Source organism: Rattus norvegicus, chromosome 3 (assembly GCF_036323735.1).
Source record: "Rattus norvegicus strain BN/NHsdMcwi chromosome 3, GRCr8, whole genome shotgun sequence".
NCBI classification, from domain to species: domain Eukaryota; kingdom Metazoa; phylum Chordata; class Mammalia; order Rodentia; family Muridae; genus Rattus; species Rattus norvegicus.
Genome location: NC_086021.1, coordinates 95,737,008 through 95,762,478, shown reverse-complemented (window position 1 = coordinate 95,762,478; position 25,471 = coordinate 95,737,008). Strand labels below are relative to the sequence as shown.

At 35.7% G+C, this 25,471-nt stretch overlaps 1 protein-coding gene across 1 annotated transcript; it reads left to right on the top strand.

Annotated features, from left to right (window-relative positions):
* The first annotated feature begins 4,260 nt into the window (after positions 1–4,260).
* Or4c124 (olfactory receptor family 4 subfamily C member 124) lies at positions 4,261–5,220 on the top strand. Its single transcript, XM_003749526.5, has one exon. The coding sequence runs from the start codon at positions 4,291–4,293 to the stop codon at positions 5,218–5,220; it is 930 nt and encodes a 309-aa protein (XP_003749574.5). The 5' UTR covers positions 4,261–4,290.
* The last annotated feature ends 20,251 nt before the right edge of the window (positions 5,221–25,471 follow it).

Sequence of the window (25,471 nt, the reverse complement as noted above, 5' to 3'; positions counted from 1 at the left end):
TAAAACTTCTAAATACTTTTTGGAATTAAAACATAATATTTTGAACACTTGGCAAATATTTCCATGTATAAACGTGAATTTTAGATTTTAATATGCATTCAGCTGTTCATGAAATGTTTGGGTTTTTGTTCTTTGTTTTTTTGGGTTTTTTTTTTTTTTTGGAAAGATTTAACCTTGTCTCAGAACTCAGTTCTTTTATATGGAAGCATCTTAAATTGAAAGCAGAGGTTCAAGGAAAAGAAAAAAAAAACTTCTAATTCTTTGGGGACATGTATATTTATAAACAAGTGAAGAAGAAACACCAATCAAATTTATGTTATGGGAAATCATGATGATGGAAAGTTTCCAAGTCCTGGGCTGGGTGGGGCTATGTGTTCTCAGATCCCATGGAAAACTCTTAAATTCCTGTTGTGAATCAGTAAGGAAAGTTTTGCTTCTCTTGTTTTTCCTTGATACTACAGTGCAGACAGCATTTGAGGGGCATTTTTTTTTTTTTTTTTTGCTGAAGATGCCTGTCTTTATCTAAGATAAGCAGAAAAATTAAAGGAAGCCTTAGAGTCTGACCAGAAACTGAGTAGACCTATCCCATATAAAACAAGAGAGTGTCATCACTGGGCAATTAGGAAAATTGACACAGTGGGGTTAAGAATTCTTTTATTCAGTTCAAGAGGAGACTTTTAATTAGACTGCAGTGCATAAAGTATGGCTGCTATGAGAGAAGTAAAACAATACTCATGAAACCATACAATGGTCCTTGATGCATAATGAAAATGCAAGAAAACCTGCATCATTTTAAAATAATCAACATTTTAAAGTGGGGAGGGAAGCAGTCATTCTTACAGGTTTTACAAAAATACTACATGTAAATTTTATCTATAAATACAAATAAGCTAAACTGCTACAATCACATATTTTCTTTTACCTCAACAACAGAATTATTTAAAAATACATTTCCATTTTCTATCACTTCTTCAATTTTAAGATTAAAAAGTGAATTTTCAGAGAGTGTCTACAGAATCCTCATAAAGAACTATGAAATGCTCTCATCTTTATATATAATAATGTACAATGACATTTTCCATGTGCACAACCGCACACCAACAACGTCACAGGAATGGATGCTCAGGTAAGAAGAATGACATGTCCCAGAGTGGAGTATTCCAAGGTAAATGTGTCTGCTTAGTGTCCCTAAGAGTGTTTACAGTGTTGGAATAATGCTCGGTTCCTGCCTTAGAATGCTCAGGAGGATGGAACAGCTGAAGCCCTGCACTATGTTGGTGCCAGTCACGGTTTAGGGTCGCCCTTAAAGGACAGGAATCAGCAAGACAACAGGAGAGGCAGCAGGCATAGTCAGGAATGAACACCTGTGGAAACACAGAAATGTTATCACAGCCACCCTTTCCAGAAACAATAAGATTAGGAAAATAGAAGGATTTGGGGTAATCATCAGAGCTTCAGTGAAAGCTGAGAGACGGAACTGAAACTGCAAGAGGCCATGCTTCCCAGATAGTCACATAAAGAAATATCCCTACCTGGATGGGCGAGGAATAAGTGATTAACTTACACGAACATATTTCCATGCTTATTTTAGGCAGCTCCCACTTTTCTAGTATTTGTACTACACTGTCTTCCATTATCTGACTCCCTACCTCACTTCACATTTATAAGTCTTTAAGTCGTAGTTCTAAACGTGTTTATGCGTCTAGAATAGTAGCTCATATGCTTTATAAAACAACTGAATGAACGAGCCATTTCTGTTGCAATTTTAGAGTTATAATTGAACTTTGCATAATTTTAAAGCATATACTTTATTATGTTAATAATTTTTTATTTTTTATGAAGATACTTAAAATGGTGCTGATATAATAGCATAATAGTTTCTATTATTAATACACATTTTGTAAGATGTGATTGCATAACTGTTTAGTACACTTTCTAATGACTCTAAACTTGATCTGTGTTACTGTCTATATTTTATGCATTTTATGAAGATGTAGAATGCTTACTTTGTTAAGTGATATTGATTGCCACTTGAGCACACTGACATTGCTAGGTGTTTGATAGTGAAAAATAAACATTTGTTAAAATTAGTTTTTATTTTCAATAAGTTTAAATTATGCAAACTTACAAAAGTGAGTAGGTGATAACACTTATTTAATGAATGTAATTTGTTCCTTCTTTCCCTTCTCCCACTTAATTTGATTTTCTTGATTCAGTGAAGCTATCTGGAACTGTCTGAGGACAGTGTCATTAATTTCCTTATGGGTAAAGGGACAAATACTTAAATTATTGTTGGTGATAATGCTGGTGTAGTAGAGAGGTATTCACCTATTATCAAGGAGACTTCTATGTGTAAAGGACAGAGACCATTGCAGAAAGCCACAGTCAATAAAAATGCAGAGTTATGGATCCAAATCTGGATGAATTCATCTACGAAACACTCACATACTAAAGGCCCAGGGATATTTCTGAGGAGTGGGTGGAAAGATTATAAGAGCCAGATGGTCAGAGAGATTTTTGTGAGATTGTGTCTCTTAGTAGTTTCTGATTCTCACCCATAACGAATTCCAATGTAGTTCCCTAAACCTGAGTAGAACAAGAACGGCAATGGATTGTATGGCAAGGGAACATGGAAAAGTCCACAAGGCCTCACTCCTACACTGGTACTACAAAAAACTAAAGAACATTGAGCATGGGAAAAAGTCTTGTCTAGGGAGGAGCACACAAAATGTTTATCTAACACAAAATAGCTTCTAATACTAAATGCTCAGCCCTACCAAAAAAAAATACAATTAGCATTGCCCATATTGAAAAAGGTTTGTGTGTGTGTGTATGTGTGTGTGTATGTGTGTTTGTTTGTGTGCATATGCATATATATACATATATATATATATATATATGTATATATGTAATCATAGTGGCCATGATTTAAAAGATAGCAAGTAGTAGTATAGGGAGGGTAGCAAAAAAGGTAAAGGAGAAATGTAATTATATTATAATCTCAAAAATAAATGTGTAATTCATTTGAAATATATGTATTTTATCAATCTAACTGGACAAATTCTTTTTAAACCCTTTTAAACATAGAAAAAGACTGGTTAAATTTAAATCATCATTGGTAAAGCTGAAATTAGGACTAAAATGTCATCCTTCTGATTGTAGGGTATGTGCTCATCTCTCAACGCTGTCTTCTCCTGCTATTCTGACTCTATTGATGGTATAACTTTTCCCATTCCCCTACAAAGCAATTGAGATACAATTTTATCAAGTTCATCCACAGAAATGTCACATGAAGCTTCGAGAGTGTTAAGAAATCTGCTCCAAGCCATAGGACAAATAGCAAATCTTGTCTTGGGTACAACAGCAAGAGCCAGCAGCTGATCTTTCGACATCTTACACCGTTTTCTTTCCTGCTTTAGCCCTACCCATGCCCTGAGTCATTTTTTGACTTTTCTCTATGAACGATTGAGTGAACCTATGACTGTTTAAAATTTATTTATTCTCCCTGTTTCTTGGTTATAGTTTATAAGAAGTTTTGGAATTTATTGTACAGACACCTGGAAGAAATAAATCAGGTTCTTGAGGACAGAAACTAATGTACAATTTTTATATTTATTAGTTATATTAATAGTTAGGTAATTTCTGTTGCCTGCAAGTAGAATTCATCAACTGGGATTATTTTTAATTTTTAAATAGTATTTTTTGGTTTTCCTATTTTTAACAAGAGGGATGAGCATGTGAGCATGTACTTATATTCATAATCATGTGCTTTTTGATTGATTCATGTCAGTATTATTTGTAAGGAGAACTCACTTATTCTTTTCACCTGTGTGCACAAGTAGAAATAATTGGAGTAATCATCCCATATGTAGGGAATGTTACTAGATTCCCAGATAACTAAGTTTGAAAAGTGCACAAGTACCACAGAGAACCTTGTTATACTTTCAAGTCTGACATGTAATACATGTCAGGAGCTGAGCAGATACCTTATACCTGGACATTTCTTTTTTATAGCATGGAACTGTTTTATTTGCCATGTACAGAGAGCTCTGAGTTTTAAGATTTACATAATTTTCTCTGCTTAAGTATGACTGATCTTCAATTATCAATCTGAAATTTTTCTATTGTTTTATATTCCCAATGAAACTAAATCACTGAAAGCACTTTGGAACTGGCCTTAGTAAATTAATGATGACCATAAAACCCTAAATTGAATTGAAGCAAATGTTTATCATTGTTGCCACATTATATGTTCTCCTCTACTGGGCATTCAACTTTTCCTTGGAAATCATGCAAAATCAGAGTTTTGTAACTGAATTTGTCTTTCTGGGGCTTTCTCAGAATCCAAATCTTCAAAAACTAATATTTATTATATGTCTAGTTGTCTACATTGCAACTATTGGGAGCAACATGATGACTGTGGTTACCATTTTCTGTAGCCCTACACTGCTGGGATGTCCCATGTATTTCTTCCTGGCTTTCTTGTCTTTACTGGATGCAAGCTTCTCTTCTGCCATGACACCCAAGATGATTGTAGATTCTCTCTACAAGAGAAAAACCATCTCCTTTGAAGGATGCATGATACAACTTTTTGTTGAACACTTCTTTGGTGGGGCCGAGATGATTCTTCTGACAGCCATGGCCTATGACCGCTATGTGGCCATTTGTAAGCCCTTACACTACTCTTCCATCATGACCAGGAAGCTCTGTGGCACTCTGGTAGGGATGGCCTGGGCAGGAGGATTCTTACATTCTACTGTACAAATTATCTTCATTTTGCGGTTACCATTTTGTGGACCCAATGTCATTAATCACTTCATGTGTGACTTATTTCCATTACTGGAACTTGCCTGCATTGACACTCACATCTTTGGTCTTTTCATGGTGGCCAACAGTGGGTTGATCTGTATCATAGTCTTTCTTTTGTTGCTTATCTCCTATGCTTTTATCTTGATGTCTCTGAGATCCCAGAGTTCTGAAGGACGATGGAAAGCTCTGTCTACTTGTGGGTCCCATGTTGCTGTTGTGGTCTCGTTCTTTGTCCCATGTATATTTATATATGCAAGGCCTCACAGTGCCTTCTCCTTTGACAAAATGGTAGCATTATTTTACACCATGCTTTCTCCGTTGCTTAATCCTATCATTTACACTTTTAGGAATAAGGATATGAAAAACGCCATAAGGAAATTCTGGAAGAAATTAGTTTCAGATGAAAGGTAAAAAGAAGTTAAATTTTATCAAAATCAAAATAAAGAGTAAAAAGAATCAAAATTGTTGCAGGCAAAAACTATAATGTATTATTACCATTAATGAGTTGATGCAATTTTTCAAGAACTGGAATTATTTTGTGGGTTAGAAAATGTTGTTTTTCCTTTTATAGTGGGCATGTCCTCCATGTTGGAAACAATTATATTTTATATTAAAAAGTAGTGAGTTCTATATTTCATTAGAATATATTAATAAGATGAATGCAATCAAAATTCCAAGTATAATATTGGCTATTAGTTTCATGATTTCAAAAAATTTTGCAATTCATCATATCAAAGATATTTATATGAAAATTTGTTTAACCTATGTAAAGAGAAAGAAATATAGATTTTGATATTGACTTTAGTAACTGCCAGAGTTTAGGATTAACAGAAGGAAAATCTCCCAGAACTAGTTTTGGTTCCTGTCTAGTGTTATTCCATTATTTCACTGGAGTCCTTTGTAGTTTGCTATAGAAACTGAATCACTTCTTTATATCATTTTAATACATTTTATTGCATTTTTATTTACATTTTAAATGTTATTCCCTTTCCCAGATTCCTGGACATAAGCCCCTTATCCCATCCCCTGGTTGGCTCAGTCCAACCTATACATTTTCTTCTTGGGTTAAGTGCCACTTTATGCCAATCAGCCTGGGGAAGGAGATGGAAAGGGACCATAAGTGTTTGTCAGTGAAAATCTTCTAGGAAAAATAACACAAAAGAATTCTAGAGATTACATGGAATTATCCAACCTCCTGACTTATGCTCACTTTATGAGATGGTACCAGTACATGATAATGTTAATGGGACCAAAAACCTAAGGACATATTGGCAAAGGGACCTGCAGGAAATAAAATACTAGTGTCTGGCCAAATGTATGTTAATGTGATCTCTAATAACCTAAGGATCAGTGAATAAATCAACCCTCACAAGAATTTTTTGCTGTATATTGTAATTAACAAAAAGACTCACAGATAGACAAAGTAGAAAAAGTAACAAGCTTTGTAGCAAATCTCTCTCCTTTCAAGGTTCAAGTATCTATGTGGAATAGAGGCATATCTTAAGAACCAGAAATGGTGGATGGATTTATGGAAATAAAACTTCTAGATAGAACAGGGAAGACACACATATGAACTCAGAAGTTAGCATGCACAGAACAATCACAAGCCCAACCAGACTAAATCCTAGTGCAGAGACTGAGAATTGGGCACAAAATCTTGTCTCTATACAGGAAGCTATTTGCAACCGAGCTTCTGGGAGAGTATATGAGTTTTTTTCAATGTAGCAATACTAAACATATCAATTACATATCAAGGAAAGTTCACGCTTAGTAGTTTGTGTGTCTGTGTGTGTGTGTGTGTGTGTGTGTGTGTATGTGTATGTGTTGTGTAATATTCAGTTATTTAAGGTAATTTTATCTTTTGATGTTTTGTATTTTTTCTTAGGAGAATGATAAAGGGTGATAGAACATTGGTTTGACAGGGAGGTGGGGAGGATCTAGGATGAGTTGGAGATATACAAAAATTATGATCAAAATATATTACATAAAAATGTAATAAAATGGTAAAACTGGGAAAACTTAATTCCAAAAGATGTTTTTATGTCATGTTGATCCCAATGACTGGAAAACCCATCAAACCTAGGAGATGCAGCAGAAGTGCACTTCGAGGTCCTCATGACTGGTGTCTCTGTGTTGCATGGCATGAGCTTTTGTTGGTGTTTGTTTACCATTTTTGTTTAATTTTCTACTTTTATGTATCAGTTCATCCTCATTGCAAACTCTTCTAAAATAGATGTTGTTTAAACTTTTTAATTTATAATTTGTCATTTAATTATAAAATTTCTCCTTCCCTTTTCCTTTCTCCACAGTCTCCCATACACCTCTTCCTGCTCTTTTTCAAATTTACAGCCCTTTGTGTTCTCATACTAATTGCTATTTTGAAGTAGGCTGGTTAGTACCCAGTATAGAATCTAAGCTACTCCTTGAATTTATTGACAGATAAAACATGATTGGCCCAGTTTTACCAACGGATAACTCTTCTAGGGTCAGGTGAATGCTGTATACTAATAGTTACGGAAGAGAAAATGAAGTTATATGCAACATGTTGCATCTTTTATCACAATATAACCAAAGGTTTTTCTTTAGATTCTTCCTTGCTGTTTATTCCAGACCAAATAAGCTAATTTCTTCACCCCTTACGGATGAATTAAAAGTCAGAGATATATAAAGGTATCACAAACTTGAATCTGTATAGCTAAGTAAAAATAACTATTTAAATATCAATAAAGATCATTCATGTTATACACATTTTATATGTATGTATTACTATATTGCTCTATATTTCTCAAAAATATTTTAATGAACAGTTTTTGATACAGTAGTTTCAAAACAAGACGTATGATTTACCCTGAAGATTTATGGAAGAATTTATTATAACAAAACTCAGCTTTTATTTTTGTTGGGTATACAGCATTTTTCCTTAAAATCAGCAGAAAAGCTGTAATCCATTCATTACACAACAGTGTTCTATCCTTAAATATGATGCTAAAGAACATTTTCAAAGAGAAATTCAAGAACACCTTTTTTTGTAAAACAAAATTAATTTATTATAGACATATGAGGATAGACACATTGGCAAGTATATGAAAACCTCACCCTAATGATTATAAATGTGTCTGTGTTGCATGCTTTCTCTAGTAGTTGGCAAATCTCTCACATAGACACTTTTTCCCATGCAAATCAGATATATTTTCCCCCAAATTTAAAGCGCATTTATCAACTTGACAAATAAACCCTTTGTGTGTGTGTGTTTGAGGGTAGTGTTTATGGGATTTTGATGGTGTACTTTGCTTTTTTGAGACAGTCTCAGCAGTAGTTCTAACTTGAATTTGATGACTCTCTAGCCTCAGCCTCTTGAATGCTGAAATCACAGACACGTACCATCAAACTTGTTTGATAGAGTTGCTTTGAAATTTTGTTACAATGACAATTGTGTTTCTGTTTCATTAGTTAAAAACTTAAGGAAACTTTTACAAGAATTTAATTTACTTGTATTAGACCATTTCTCAAGACTAATTGTGACATTCGAATTTTTACATTTGGTCATGTGGTTGGAAATGAAGTATATTTTTCCCCTTATAGAAACCAAAATAATACTTATTAAACCATCGCATTTTACTGAGTACATTTTAAACTCTCTTGAGAAGACTGGTATTTGTGAAAACATTTAATTACCAAAATTTCATATTGTGTATAACACATATGCTAAAATGCATGTGTACTTAAATCATATAAGGTGATAAAAATGTACACACACACACACACACACACACACACACACACACACGTACCCATTAAACTATCAAGCAATCAAAATAAAAAATAACTGCCTTGAACAGTCAATTTCTTAAATCTTTTTGGGAACTTCTTTCCAGATTATCATCACACTCCCATAGTCACTATCACTAGAGTGCATTGATCTTTGTGACACTGTAGATTGATCTGCATTTTCTCGAATACTTTTAATTAAATATTTTATTTATATACATTCAAGAGGTTGCCCCTACTTGTCTACTTAAGTTCCTCATCCCAATCCCCCTCTTCTTTCTTTTTTCCCCTTGATATGAACACTATTTAATTATATCATATTCATACAAAATACAAAATTCAATAAAAATGTTAATTTTCAATCAAGTTTTTTTCCTCAGACCTTTGTTCCTTTTTTGACTTTAGGTCTGTTGTTTTTAATTAAACATTTTATTCATTAACATTTCAAATGGTATCACTCTTCCCAGTTATTCCTCCACAAACTCACTCTTCTTTCTTATGTCGCCAATCTTTCCTGTCAGTTTTCAGGAGAATTGGGCATAGCTTATCACTGACTCATTCTGTCTGATTCTTTTTCTGATTTGTCACTTTGCCTTTCCATCAATTAAGCATCACTTTCAAACATGACCACTTTCTTCTACAAAGTGACTTTACTTTAACCACTTGCAATTAAAAGTGTGTAGTAAAAGTGTCAGTATTCCAGCCATTTCACTTTTGGATATGATCCCAGTCAGAGCACCCATGTTCCTAGAATAAAATCATACTACAATATTCTGTATTCCATAAATCCATAGTGAGCCATATAGTCCTGGACAATACACTTAAAATGAATGGAACCTAACCTATCTTCACTGAAAATAATTCTGTTAAGTGTTTTTTTTAAATTTATTATTCTTTAATTTCTCTTTTTTTAAACAATCCAGACTTTATCCCCTTCTTGGTCCACCTCTGACTGCTCCACATCCCATATCTTCTCTCAAACATTCATTATAATCTTTCCTGGTTTCCCCTCCAGAAACCCAATATCTCCCCACCCCCAATTCTATGAGAGTGCTCACTCACCCACACATTCATTTCCCCCTCTCCATCCTGACATCCCCCTACCCTGGGTAATCCAGCCTTGACAGGACCAAGGGCCTCTCCTCCCATTGATGTCCAGCAAGCCCATACTTTGCTACATATGAAGCTAAAGCCATACATAGCTCCATCCCTGTGTACACTTGAGATGGTGGTTTAGTCTCTGAGAGCTCTGGGGGGTCTGATGGATTGATATTGTTGTCTTTCTTTTGTGTTTGCAAATCCCTTCAGCTCATTCTATCCTTTCTCTAACTCCTCCATTGGGGAACCCGTTCTCAGTTCAATGGTTGGCTGCCAGTATCCAACAGTAATTGTCAAGCTCTCACAGAGCCTCTTAGTAGACAGCTGTATCAGGCTCCTGTCAGTATGCAATTCTTAACATCTACAATATTTCCTTGGATTGGTGTCCTTGATATGGGATGGATCCCTCATATGGGGCAGTCTCTGGATAGCCTTTTCTTCATTCTCTGCTCTACATTTTTTTCTCCATATTTCCTCCTATGACTATTTTTGTTCACCTTTCTAAGAAGGACTGAGAATCCACACTTCTGTCTTCCTTCTTCTTGAGCTACATGTGGTTTGTGAATTGTATCTTGGGAATTCAGAGTTTTTGGACTATTATCTACCTTCCAGTGAGAGCATAGGGTGTATGTTCTTTTGTGATTAAGTTACCTCACTCAGGATGATATTTTCAATTTCCATCCATTTGCCCAAGAATTTCATGCAATCATTGTTTTTAATAGCTGAGGAGTATACCATATTTTCTGTAACCACTCCTCTGTTGAAGGTTATTTTGGTTATTTCCAGTTTCTGGCTATTATAAATAATGCTGTTATGAACATAGTGAGCATATGTCCTTGTTATATGTTTCAGCATCTTTCAGGAATGTGCCCAGAAGTGGTAGAGCCGGGTCCTCAGGTAATTTTCTGAGGAACCACCGGAATAATTTCCAGAGTAGTTGTACCAGCTTGCAATCCCACCAACAATAGAGGAGTATTCCTCTTTTACCACATCCTCTCCAGAATCTGTTGTCATTTGAGTTTTTGATCTTAGCCATTCTGACTGGTGTGCAGTAGAATCTCAGGGTTATTTTGATTTGTATTCCCCTGATGACTAAGGATGTTGAACATTTCTTTAGGAGCTTCTTAGCCATTCTCTATTCCTCAGTTGAGAATTATTTGTTTAACTCTGTAGCCCAGTTTTCAAAAGGGTTATTTCATTTTCTGGAGTCTAACGTCTTGAGTTCTTTGTACATATTAGATATTAGACCTCTATGAGATGGAGGATTTGTACATATCTTTTCCCAATTTGCTAGTTGCTGTTTTGCCCTAATGACATTGTCCTTTGCCTTACAGAAGCTTTGCGATTTTATGAGCTCCAATTTGTTGGTTCTTGGAGCATAAGCCATTGGAGTTCTGTTCAGAAAATTTTCCACCGTGCCTATGTTTTCGAGGCTCTTCCCCACTTTCTCTTCTATTAGTTTCAGTGTATATGGCTTTTATGGAGGTCCAAGTTCTACTTGGACTTGATATTTTGAACAAAGCAATAAGAATGGATCAATTTGTATTTTTATTGGATGTTTTTTATTTACGTTTCAATGTTATATATTTTCCTGGCTTCCTGTCAACAAACCTCCTATCCCGTACCCACACCCCCTTATTCTATGAGGGTGTTTCCCTTCCCAACCACCCACCTCTTCCCACCTCCCCTTCCTGACATTTTCCTACACTGGGAAGTTGAGTAATGGAACAACCAAGGGCTTCTCCTCCCATTTGTGCCCACAAAGCCATTCTCTGCTACAAATGCACTTGGAGCCATGGGTAAGTCTATGTGTACACTTTGGATGGTGGTTTAGTCCCTGGGAGCTCTGCTTGGTTGATTGGTATTGTTGTTCTTATGCAGTTGCAAAACCCTTCAACTCTTTCAATCCTTTCCTTAACTCTCCTATGGGAACCCATTCTCAGTTCAATGGTTGGATGCTAGCATTCACCTCTGTATTTGTCATGCTCTGTTTGATCCCCTCATTAGACAGCTATATCAGATTCTTGTTAGCATGTACTTCTTGGCATCAGTAATATTGTCTGGGTTTGGTGTCATTGTATATGGGCTGGATACCCAGGTGAGGCAAGCTGTGAATGGCCATCCTTCAGTCTCTGCTCCAAACTTTATCTTCGTATCTCCTCCTATGAATATTTTTGTTCTCCCTTTAAGGAAGGAGTGAAGCATCTGCACTTTGGTTGTCCTTCTTGAGCTTCATGTGGTCTGTGGATTGTATCTTGGTTAATCTGAGGTTTTGGGCTAATATCCACTTATCAGTGAATACATACCATGTGGTGTGTGTGTGTGTGTGTGTGTGTGTGTGTGTGTTTGTGTGTGTGTGTGATGAAAGAAAGAGAGAGAGAGAGAGAGAGAGAGAGGGAGAGAGAGAGAGAGAGAGAGAGAGAGAGAGAGAGAGAGAGAGAGAGAGAGAGAGATTGGGTTACCTTACTTAGGATGATATTTTCTAGTTCTACCCCTTTGCCTATGAATTTCATGAAGTCATTTTTTAATAGCTGCGTTGTACTCCATTGTATAGATGTACCACATTCTCTGTATTCATTCCTCTGTTGAAGGACATTTGGGTTCTTTCCAGGTTCTGACTAGTATAAATAAGGGTTCTATGAGCGTATTGGGGCATGTGTCCTTGTTATATGTAGGAGCATCATTTTGGGTATATGCCCAGGAGTGGTATAGCTGGGTCCTCACATAGTAGTATATCCAAGTTTCTGAGGAACTGTCAAACAGATTTCCAGAGTGGTTGTACCAACTTGCAATCCCATAAACAATGGAGGAATGTTCTTCTTTCTCTACATCCTCTTCAGTATCTGTTGTCACCTGAGTTTCTGATATTGGTCATTCTGACTTGTATGAGGTGGAATCCAAAGGTTGTTTGATTTGCATTTCCCTGATGAATAAGGATGTTGAACATTTTTAGGTAGTTCTCATTCTTTCAATATTCCTCAACCAAGAATTCTTTGTTTAGCTCTGTACCTCATTTTTCATAGGGTTATTTGAGCCTCTGGAGTCTAACGTGTTGATTTCTTTGTATATATTGGATATTAGACCTCTATCAGATGTAGGATTGGTAAAAATCTTTTCCCAATCTGTTGGTTGTTGTTTTTCCTAATGACAATGTCCTTCGCCTTACAGAAGCTTTGCAGTTTTATGAGGTCCCATTTGTCGATTCTTGATATTAGAGCAAAAGTCATTGGTGTTTTGTCAGGAAATTTTTCCAAGTGCCCATGTCTTTGAGGATCTTCTCTGCTTATTCTTCTATTAGTTTGAGTGTTTCTGGTTTTATGTGGGCATCCTTGATCCATTTGGACTTGAACATTGCACAAGGCAATAAATATGGACAAATTTGCATTCTTCTGCATGCTGACCACCAGTTGAACTAGCACCATTTGTTGAAAATGTTATCTTCTTTCCACTGGATGGTTTTAGCACCTTTGTCAAAGATCAAATGACCAGAGGTGTATGGGTTTATTTCTGGAACTCCAATTTTATTCCATTGATCTATCTGCCTGTCTCTGTACCAATACTATACAGGTTTTTTTTTTCACTGTTGGGCTGTAACACATGTTGAGATCAAGGATGGTGATTCCCCCAGAAGTTCTTTTATTGTTGAGGATAGTTTCTGATATCCTGGTTTTTCTGTTATTCCAAATGAATTTGCAAATTGCTCCTTTTAACTCTATGAAGAATTGAGTTGGAATTTTGATGGGGATTGCATTGAGTCTATAGATTGCTTTTGACTAGATGACCATTTTTACTATATTAATCCTGCCAATCCATGAGCATGGGAGATCTTTCCATCTTCTGATTTCTTCTTCAATTTCTGTCTTCAGAGATTTGAAGTCCTATAGATCTTCACTTGCTTGGTTAGAGTCACACTGAGGTATTTTTGACTATTGTGAAGGATGTCATTTCCCTAATTTCTTTTTAGTCTGTTTATTCTTTGAGTAGAGGAAGGCTACTGATTTATTTGAGTCAATTTTATATCCAGGCACTTCGCTGAATTTTATCAGGCTTAGTAGTTCTCTGGTGGAAGTTTTGTGTTCACTAAACTGCAAATAGTGATATTTTGACTTCTTTCTTTTCAATTTGTATCCCTTTGACCTCCTTTTGTTGTCTGATTGCTTTGGCTAGGACTTTGAGTACTATATTGAATAAGTAGGAAGAGAGTGGGCTTGTCTTGTCCCTGATTTTAGTGGGATTGCTTCAAGGATCTCTCTCTTTAGTCTGATGTTGTCTATGTATTTGTTATATATGGCTTTTACTATGTGTTGGTATGGGCTTTGAATTCCTGATCTTTCTAGGACTTTTATCACGAAGGCTTGTTGAATTTTGTGAAATGCTTTCTGAGCATCTAATGAGATAATCATGTGTTTCTTTTTCCTTTGAGTTTGTTTAGATAGTGGATTACATGGATGGAAGGATTTATGTATATTGAACCATCTTTGCACAACTGGAATGAAGCCTACTTGATCATGATGGATAATAGTTTTGATGTGTACTTGGACTCAGTTTCTGAGAATTTTTTTTTGACTATTTTTGTTTCAATACTCATAAAGGAAATGGGTCTGAAGTTCTATTTCTTTGTTAGGTCTTTGTGTGGTTTAAGTATAAGCATAATTGTGGCTTCATAGAAGGAATTGGGTAGTTCTCTGTTTCTATTGTGTGGAATGTTTTTTACAGTATTGGCATTAGGTCTTTTTTTAATTGGATATTTCTTATTTATGTTTTAAATGTTATTCCCGTTCCTGTTTTTCTGGCTATAAGTGCCCTATCCATTCCCCCATCCCCCTTCTTTATGAGGGTGTACCCCTGCCCAGCAACTCACCCCTTTCTAACTCTCAACCCTGACATTCCACTACATTATGTTGGGGTATTGAGTACTTGCTGTGTTGAGCAAATTGAGTTCTGAAAATGCCAAGTTGCCTTGGTTTCTGTTAGTTAGTTTCTTGTACTTGCCATCTGGTTATTTGTGGTGTTGGCTGGTCTTGGTTCTGAGAGTGGCTTGACCCTCCTTTAAGTCTGTTTGTCTGTACTCCTAGGAGTCCATCTTTCTCTAGGAGGGATTTGCACACCAAGAGCTGTGGCACAGGGTCAGTTCTGGGAGCACAGGGAATCCAAAAGTATCCTGTCCCAGGATGCTTTTCAACTCCTGAGTTCTGAAAGCTCTGGGTGGGTCCCTCAGAGCAGATGGGGTGTTCCCACCTATGCTCCTAGGTTTGTCAGCACTCCAGGGAGACCACCTCTCTCCAGGAGAGATCTGAATACAGAGATCTCAGGAGCACAGGGAAACCAGAAAGATCCTGTCTCATACTGGTCCTAGGCTTCTGTGTCCCTAGGGCTGCAGGCAGGTCCCTTGGACCAGAAATGGTCATCCTACCTGTGCTGTCAAGTGTGTCAGAACTCCTGGAGACCAACTTTCTCTCCAGCTATCCAATTTTTAATGTGATATAAATACTATTGTTTCTATGAGATCTCTATAAATTCTATAAAATTTATCTTATTCAACCAAAATGATTTTCAAAATATCACTGAAATACATTTTTCTTTCCCTAGAAATCCTATACAGAATTATTATTTAGAGTAAAAGTCTTTCAATATACCTATATTTATTGAAAGCCTGGATCTGTTAAAGACAGAAAGAGCTGTATTGAATATTTATGTAAATTTTACTAAGGTTTTCTAAAATTATATTTTTATTCAATCACTGAAATCTAATTCATCGATCATATTAAGTCCCTATTTATTTTTCTAACTTCCTTAGGACCGACCACCTTGTCTCTCTCCTGATTTTCATCATTGAAATTTATTAATTATATCATCATTATCACAATAATCATTGTGATTATTCTAGTGATTTCAATTAGTCCTGATAATGTACAAATGAGTGTGGGACCAGCCATTAGGTTTTGGGCAATCTAATAGCAGTCACATCTCTAAAGAAAATTGGCCTGCCTTTATCATCTGTCAACTAACAGTCTTTTTCAGATAGAAATGAAGCCTTGAGAGTCCCTCCATAATACTTGATGACATTTTTACATGTCTCGTGCAGGTATTTACAATTGCTACAAGTTTATGTCATATATCATCAATATTTTCTTCAGAAGACATAATTTTTTAGTTCTTTTCCCTACTCTCTGTCTTCTACATTTTTCCTGGCATCTTTATCATTATGTTTTATGAGTCTTGGCTAGGAGAATGCTGACATGAATGACTAAAATATTACTGAGCACATAGAATCATTTATTCTCAACAATATTGTTACCATCTAAGATAATTGATGAGTTTCCCTTTTCTTCTAGTAGAGAATTAAATAAAATCTTCATCTCTTGCTGAGAACCAGCCTCAATCATTTTGGGTTACTTGAGAATGGGAGGATTGGATGGCACAAAATCAGAGCTCAGAGACAGCTTTCAGCTCCCTACATTAACTTTTTAATTTTTTTCTTTTATTGTATTTTTTATTTACATTTAAAATGGTATCCCTGTCCTGGTTTCCCCTCCAGAAACCTGCTATCCCATCTCCCTTCTACCTGTTTCTGTGAAGGTGCTCCCCCACCCCCACCAACCCACTTCCTCCCACCTCCCCAACCTGAAATTTTCCTACACTGGGGCATTGAGCTTTGATAGTACCAAGGGCTTCTCCTCCCATTGATGCCTGAAAAAGTCATCCTCTGCCACATATGTGACTGGAGCCATAGGTCCATCCCTGTGTACTCTTGGGATGATGATTTAGTCTCTGGAAGCTCTATTAACTTTTAACTCTTAGAGAAACCTTGAAATCACAGGTCATCTGGACATAAGCAGCATTAGCCGGAGAACAGAAAGGTGCTAAACAGGTCAGGGTACTGTTAATATTTTTAACTTGTCTTAAATTTGGAAAATCTCTTTATTAAGTTCACTTGAATATCTATTTGTATAATGCTTTTCAAACTCCTTTTTATATGCAATATTAATTCTTCTTACAGTTTCATTCAGGACTCCTTCACTAGACTGATTTCTATCTCTTAAAACTTGTACCCTAATTTCCTTAGTCAGGCAATGGCAGGGAGTCAAATCAGGATGTCCCAAACTTTCTAGGAAGGGTAATTCATTAATCCAATAACCCCCTTGCAGAGTCCAAATTCTTCTACTCTTTTATCTTTTTGTATTATATACATATATTCTTTTTTATAATACTATTTGTGGATCAAACCTTCTATTATTAGAGATCTCCCCTCATGAGCATTCTCACCATTGCTCACTAATCAAGTAGACCCAGCTATTTCTTCCTCTACTTTCTCTCTTGTACTCTCTATGGACTTCCATGACTTAGTGAACCAATTATTCCTTTTTCCTTGGGGTTTTATAATCTCTTTACTACTAAACTTTATGTTTTTCAAAAACATCTCCTGCTTTAAATGTTTCCTGGTACAACTTAATCATACTGATTTGACCAAAATTTCCCAAAGAACAATTAAAGAAATAAGCCTCCACATCCAGAACCACTTACCCTGTTATGCCTGGGTTGGTTGGTCAAGTAGCAATGGCCAGAGCATTTCTTGTAGATATCAAAGCCACTTCTTTTCTAGTAATGTCCTCCCTTTCCCAGAAAATTTTACCAAAGTTGTATTTGAGGACAAATATGGCATAAAAAGGCAAAGGAAATAAGCACACAAGAAAGAACAATGCCATCTGTATATTAGAAAGACAGAGATGTATTATTCAAGTTCACAGTGGTCCTGCAGCCAAAACTGTTTCATGCAGCTGTGTTCTCAACCATGTTACACCCACACCTGACAATCTCTGCAGGTAGAAACAAAAAAAAAATCTCACATATAGTAAACAGAATCAGGCATAATCAGCAGCTGAAAAAATGCTTTTAGTGGTAGTGAGAAAATACAGAAGAGAAAAAACTTTCCACAGTAGTGGTGGTAAAATGCAGGAAGCTGAAGCCCAGCTTTTTGTTGGGGACTAGGAGACTGTCAAGTCTCTTGAAGGTTCTACCCTCCCTAATTTATTGTGCATCAGTTTGAAGAAAGACAGGATAACTATGCCTGATTGGCCCACAACACGTATACATGTCCTGATCTGGCCTTGAACTTGTTGAGCCACTCCGTCAGCAGGTGGCCTATAGGCAGTAGGAAAAGGTACAGAAATCCTTTGTTTTAATCAGTCTGGCATTTCCTCAGAAAATTGGTACTACCTGAGGACCCAGCTATACCACTCCTGGGCATATACACAAAAGATGCTCCATTATAGAACAAGGACACATGCTCCACTATGTTCATGGCAGCGTTATTTATAACAGCCAGAAACTGGAAAGAATTAAGATGTCCCTTAACAGAGGAATGGATACAGAAAATGTGGTACGTTTACACAATGGAATACCACTCAGCTATCATAAACAATGACTTCATGAAATTCTGAGGCAAATGGATGGACTTAGAAAGTATCATCCTGATAAACAAAAGACACACATGATATGTATTCACCAATAACAGCCCAAAAGCTCTGAATACATAATATAAAATTTAAAGACCACATGAAGCTCAAGAAGAAGGAAGACAAACATGTGGATGCTTCAGTCCTTCTTCGAAGGGGTAATAAAATACAGGAGGAAATATGGAAATAAAATGTGGAGCAGGGACTGAAGGAAAGACCATCCAGAGCCACCCCACCTAGGCATATATAATCACCAAACCCAGTCACTACAAAGAAGGTGGGAACAGAAGAGCCTCTTCCTGAAGCTTGCTTCAAATGTGGCAAAGATGGCTATTGAACAAAATTCTGTGCTTGATTTGACTGCTGACAGCACACTGTCCATTTTGGAGAGAAGAAAGACATTGGGAAGTTGACTGACTTGCTTTGCCTAGATAAGGTAGGACACTCCTTCTTCACAATCCTGCTTCATTGAAGAGTCTATTGGTTTTTCTGGACCCCAGAGCCAAAATTAGATGCCCCACTACCACAGAGGAATGCTAGATGATTGACTAACCAGGTAACTGTGTCATTTTAAAAAGAATTGGAAGCTGCTTACTCCACACTTACTGCTAACTCAGGTAAAATTTATCCTTCTTGGGTCTCTGATAGGTTTGAGGATCAGTATAATAGCTAAAACCAAGGCTTCAACTGCCTTCTCAGTCCTCTTCATATGTAAAAATCAGGCCTCAAGCATCTCTTCTAGAGCTGCCACTAGTAGATCTATATACAATTTACCTTATCACCAGAATCAAAATATTTTTTCAAATAACTTTTTTTTGCTAGACCTGGATATATTCACTCCACAAACTGTCTCAAGAATTCTGCCACTATAACTGGACACATCTCCATCCTGCTCTTCCTGAGAGTCCTCACTCTTCAAATGGATGGCCATGTTCATAGGACTGATGATACTAATCTAGCTTTTCTTTTAGCAACATGCCTGCTACTCTTCTTCCAGAAATAGACTCATGAAGTCACCCAAATAACAGTCAGCCACATGCTCCTACACCCATACTTCCCCTTGAATACCAGCACACTGATTCCTGACTCCTCTCCTTATTGTCCCATGCCAGCAGGAAGTAGCCCAGATTTGATGGTATACCCAAAGAGGGCAGATGTTAGGTTGGATATTCATCCCCTGAACAAGCAAGGGAACCTCAGCTACCCTACTGTTCCTAACCCTGCCCACTCAGAGTACATCACCCTAGTCACCTAGTTTTAGCAACCCACCAAAGAGTGCCTGCCTAGGGGCTCAGTTTTGACCAGGTATAGGCACAATCCCAGCTCCTAGCAAATATGTCACCATTTCTTGCATAAGTTCTGTAAAACCACGTTGCTTTAGCCTGGGCTTGTGACTTCACTGACTTTTACCTCTGAGGTTGGTAAACTCATCCAAGAACTATCTGCATCACCAAAGATGAACAAAAGCCCATCACAGAATTCTACCTGATTTCAAAGAAGAACTATACCAAACTGAAATGTAAAAACGTACCTCAAATTATTTCTCAAAATAGACAAAGGAATAAGTCCAACTTCAATTTAAGAGGCCACAGTCACCTTATACCCAAATAACACAGATTCAAAAAGAAAGAAAATTACAGACCAATTACCCTCATGAACATTGATGAAAAAATACAAACTGAATCCAAGAACACTTCAAAAAGATCATGCATCATGATCAAGAAGACTTCACTGCAGAGATGCAGGGATACATCAACATGCAATAATCTATCAATGCAGTCCATCATATATACAAACTGAAATGAAGAAAATATAATTATCTCATTAGATGCTGAAAAACTCCTTGACAAAATCTAACACTGCTTTATGGAGAATGCCTTGGAGAGATCAGGAATACAAGGGACACACCTAAACATAGTAAAGGCATGGCAATTTACAGTAAGTTGATAGTAAAAATAAAACTAAGTGGAATGATATTTAAAGCAATTCCACTAAAATCTGGAACAATACAAGGGTGACCACTCTCTCCATATCTATCCAGTACAGTGCCTGAAGCTATAGCTAGAGCAATAAAACAAATAAATTAGGTAAAGAGGATAGAAAATGGGAAGGAAGAAATCAAAGTATTGCTATTTACAGATGATATGATAACTTAAGCAACCCCTAATATTCTACTAGGGAATGCTTATAGGTCATAAACACCCTCAGTGAAGTGACTGGATACAAGGTTTTAAAAATTAAATAGTTCTTCTATCTACAAACAATAAATGGGTTGAGGAAGAAATCATGGAAACAACACCCTTTACAATAGCTACAGATAATATAAAGTATCATGAGGGGAAAATCTAACCATGAACTAATAAATGGTGTCTCATGATCCTGGAACTGAAACTTAAAAGCTTTTGTAAGGCAAAGAACACCCTTAATAAGCCAAAATGGCAGCCTACAGAATGGGAAAAGATTTCACCTACTCCACATATAACAGAGAACTAATATCCAAAATAAATGAAGAGCCAGAGGAGTATAGAGTATAGAACAGCACACACACACACACACACACACACACACACACACACACACACACACACACACACACACCACAGCATCAACTAACCTGGACTTATCTTATAGGGGGTCATGGAGACTGAACCAACAACCAGGGAGCCTGCATGGTTTTGACCTAGACTCTCTGCACATATGTTGTGTGTTTGTGTATCTTGGTCTTGTGAGATTCATAAGAGTGGAAGCAGGTGCTTTTTCTTGCTCTTTTGCCTGCTTTTGGGAGCCTTTCCTTTCACTGATCGCCTCTTTAATCTTAATATGAAGGGAAGTATCAGGGCTTATTGTAACTTGAAATGATGTGTTTGGTTTATATCCCTGTGTGGCCTGCCCTTTTCTGAAGGGAAACAATGCAGGAATTGATGAGTCAAGGGATTAGGAAGAGAGGAGGGAAGGGAAATGGTGATTGGAATGTTATATATGAGAAAAATGAACAACAACACAAAACAAACTATAAAAATTTAAAGTTTTCTTCATGGGTAAGTATGACTCATTACTCTATAGTCTGGGTCTTCTCTAATTCTTTTTACTTTATATAGAAATCAGTAGCAGTTTTTGTCATCTCTTTCTATCCAGACCTGCCCATATTTCAATATAGATTTGATGACTAATTAATGAGCCATCATCAATGTTTTTCAATATCGCCTCTGATTGCCCATAACAATCTATAAAGTATCCAATGATTCTTCAGGATGACTTTTTCTTTTCTCCTCTGGACTGAAAGTTAAATTTAAGACACTTTTACAGAAGATACTCAGAAAGGAACCTATTCATTACAGTTCTTTAAGTACTTTCAAAACTTCATTCAAACTTATTTCAGCTCGCTAAATACTCTGATGAGACTAAAATATTCAAATCTTGTCAAACTTGATTGAGTCATGTGATCTCAGGTTTTTTTCCTTTATCTTGACATAAATCATATTTTCTCAAGAAAGTAACACACTTTTTTTCTTTTTCTTCTTTTTCTTTTAGTAAATCTATTTGAATGCAACTGGGTACATGTAATTTTATTTAGTAATATGCTTGAATTTATTTGAATTCCATTAAAAGTAATTTTAAATATTTGTATTTGTTTCTTTTAGTAGATAAGTCCAATGCACCTAACAACGATGTCAACATAAATATGACATAATCACTATAAATGACAACATTCTGAGTGTAATGCCATTGGGCCTGGTTTCAGGAAATTTGGCTTTTATTTTGTTTGGGCAGATAATGTTCTGATAATCTAATTCACTTTTCTATATTATAATATATCAGTATTTTGTTCTGTAGATTTAATATAAACAGCTAAAATGAATTTTAAAACTCTTAATATAATTGAAGGATTTGACCAATGTGATGGTTTGAATATGCTTGTCCCATGGGAAATGTCACTACTAGGAGGTGTGGCCTTGTTGCAGGAAGTCCTTCAGTGTATAGGTGAGCTTTGGGGGCTCCTAATGTGAAAATTCTTCCCAGTGCAGAAGAGAGAACCTCCTTCTTGTTACCTGCAGAAGACAGTCTCCTGCTGCTGCCTTTTGATCAAAATATACAACTCTCAGCTCCTTCTCTTGTACCACATCTGCATGAATGGTGCCCTACCTCCCACCCTGATGATAGATTGAACCTCTGAAACTATAAGTCAGCTTCAATCAAATGCTTGCTTTTAGAAGAGTTGCCATATTCATGGTGCTTCTTCTCAGCAATAAAACCCTGACTAAGACAACTTTTTTCATCATCATGGTAATAATATAATGAAATAGTTAGATGACAAAGACTCATTCAACATACTGTAAATTATGTCTGATATGATGTGCTGTTATAACAACACAGATCATAACCAAAACTTATTATGTCTGAAAAATACTACAATATAACAATGAAGTAGGAATTGGTAAATAAAATATTATAATGCAAATTTCAAAAATCACAGTTACCCACCTTAATATTAATGTAAATACTTATTTTCCAGACTCCATATAAATATTCTTACTTCATTTGTCATCAAACATTAAAGTTCATTAGTAATTGTTTTGATTTTTTGCATAGTGATCCAACTCAAGGCAAAGTTAATTAAATTCAAATGCAGTAGAAGTTCTCTTAATATTCAGTGAAATAATTGTTTTAGCAAAATTTACTAATAACGTGGAATGCTCCTGAGATCTAATTAGTCAGATCTAAGAAAGTTCAGTGTGTGATTGCTCATGGGACACATTGGCTACACTTGGTAAGCTCCAGAGAAGGACATTATCCACAAAGCCATTTAAAATCAACAATGACTTAGCATGGCTGAGCTAGTTGGTATCTGTAAGATTATAACTTTATTTCTTAGGGAACTAACAGCTGCCTGGAAACCAAGACATTGAGCTGTGTCAGACGAGTTTATAGGTGAGAATTGTGTACTTTGTAAAGGAAACATATAATTATATACCACAAGGAGTACATGGAACTTAAAATTCATAAAACCACCCACCATCTCAGCCACTCAAGGCTTGTTTGTTCTCAACAAGGCAAACATTATGATTGTTTCACACTTGCAGAAGAAAAGTATTCTGGAATGTTTCCTATATATTTAAATATATTTAAATTAGTAAAAAACACACTATACATTAACTTTTCCAACTAAAGATTGCCAATTGATATTATAATACAAGAGTTTTTCTATTTTTTTTTTGCTTTCATGTTTTATTGTATAAATTATATTTTGGGGTATGAGAACATTGCATCAATGGAGTTTGTAAAGATGTTCGAGTTGGGTCAAAATAAAAATTTGATATTAAAAAATCTTTAGACCTATACTGTATAAAATATTAGTTTTAATGAGGAATTTTTACAAATATGATGATAGGAGAAGATGCCCAAAATACATTAATGAGTCAGTGCAAATACATTTTGGAAAACACTTTATAGAGGACTCAATACCACTGTTGATACTGTGATTAATTCCTGTGATATTTTAAAAACTAAGAACACCTTTTTATTGTTTCTTTTTATGAACAGGGTATCACATAACAAAGTCTGGTCTAGAACTTGGTACATAGCAGAAGTTGACTCTAAGCTTCTGATATTCCTGCTTCCATACCCCAAGTGCTCAGATTGCAGGTGTACAATATCCTGGCAGGATAAAGCACATCACTGAGCGTTCCAGTATTTCCAGGTGATATGCAATGTTTTATACACATTTATGCAATGTCTGATAGTTCATATAATTTTAATTACCTCTAGTCTTTGATAATTGCACATCAAATATTTCTATAAAATATTCATCTTTAAAAATATTTACCCTATATTTTAAGATTAATATTTGAAAAGTTGTAGAATAAAGGTGAAACAGTTTCTTTTTCTCCAAGTAAGTGGTTTTCAACCTTCCTAATGCTATGACCCTTTAGTATAGTTCTGCATTTTATGGAGACCTATAGCCAGAAAATTTGTTGTTACCTCATAATTGTAATTTTGTACTGTTATGAATCATAATGAAAATATCTGTGCAGGATATCTGACTTATGATCTCACAAGGAGAGGTCATGACCACAGGGTGAGGAACCACTGTTTTAAACTGCTGCAAAGATCACTGTATCCCCTTTGATATGTGCCCTGTCCTCTCTGGACCTGTGCAAGACTCAAAGAAAGAGATCCAGTGATGCTCCACCATATCCTTACATATATATGAAAATTTCACTTTGAATAATAAAAACTAAGTCCTTTATCCATTCAACATAGAAAATATGAAATGCATTTGTCATTGATATGCTTTCTCTTCACTTCTGTAGACATTTGCTTCTGCAAGTTAGAAAGTATTTCCCATGTTAAATGGTTAATTTGATATTGTTAATCCAGAAATGATATATATTGCATATGATATTGGTGGTTGTTGAAGAACTGAGAATATGTAAATTAAAGATACATAAAAATAGGGGTGACAAATCTGTGAATATAGATAAAATGCCAGGAAAGGGACTAGTGCAGGCTGTCAACATAAACATTTTTGTAGACAAATGTGTATTCACACACACACACACACACACACACACACACACACACAATGTTTAACAGATATTTACTGAGTAACTGCCTAATTGATATTTGCTTACAGTAATGATCACATAAGTGTGTTATCTTACCCAGCAGTTAATTTCTTTCTGTCTCTGTTTTAAAGTTCTGTTTTAAAAGCTTTTAATGAAGTAAAGTCTTTATGAATTTAAAAACCTAAATAGTTGTTTTGCCATGTATTGAAACTGTATGTTTATTTGAAGATGATTGTGCTAAATTAGTTGTCTAATACAAAATCATATATATTATATAATAATATATGATATGAGATATGACATATGATTATATATGAGATATGATATATGATATGTATATAATATATACTGTATATATAATGGTATATACTTGTTTAGACAAAACATATTTTGTTTACATGCTTACAAATACATATTTATATATTCCATGTATTTGCATATAACATTCTGCATATGTGTGTTTGAAAAACAATAGCTAAAGCAAACAGTCCATGATAAAACATTATGAAGAAAATAAATGCTGAAGGGTAAAAATATTTGTAGCTAATATTTAATTTAATTTAATTTAATTTAATAACACATTATTTCCTAATTTCTTAAAAGAATTAGCACTGTTGTAACCTTTAAAATATATTAAAAATATTGAATGCACTTTAATTGCAAAAGATTCATTATTTGTATCACAGAGTTTGTAGCATGGATAAATGACTGGGTGGCTGAAGGTGATTAGGTTCTTTGACCCATGGACTGGGAAGCATCTGTAGACTTCCAAAC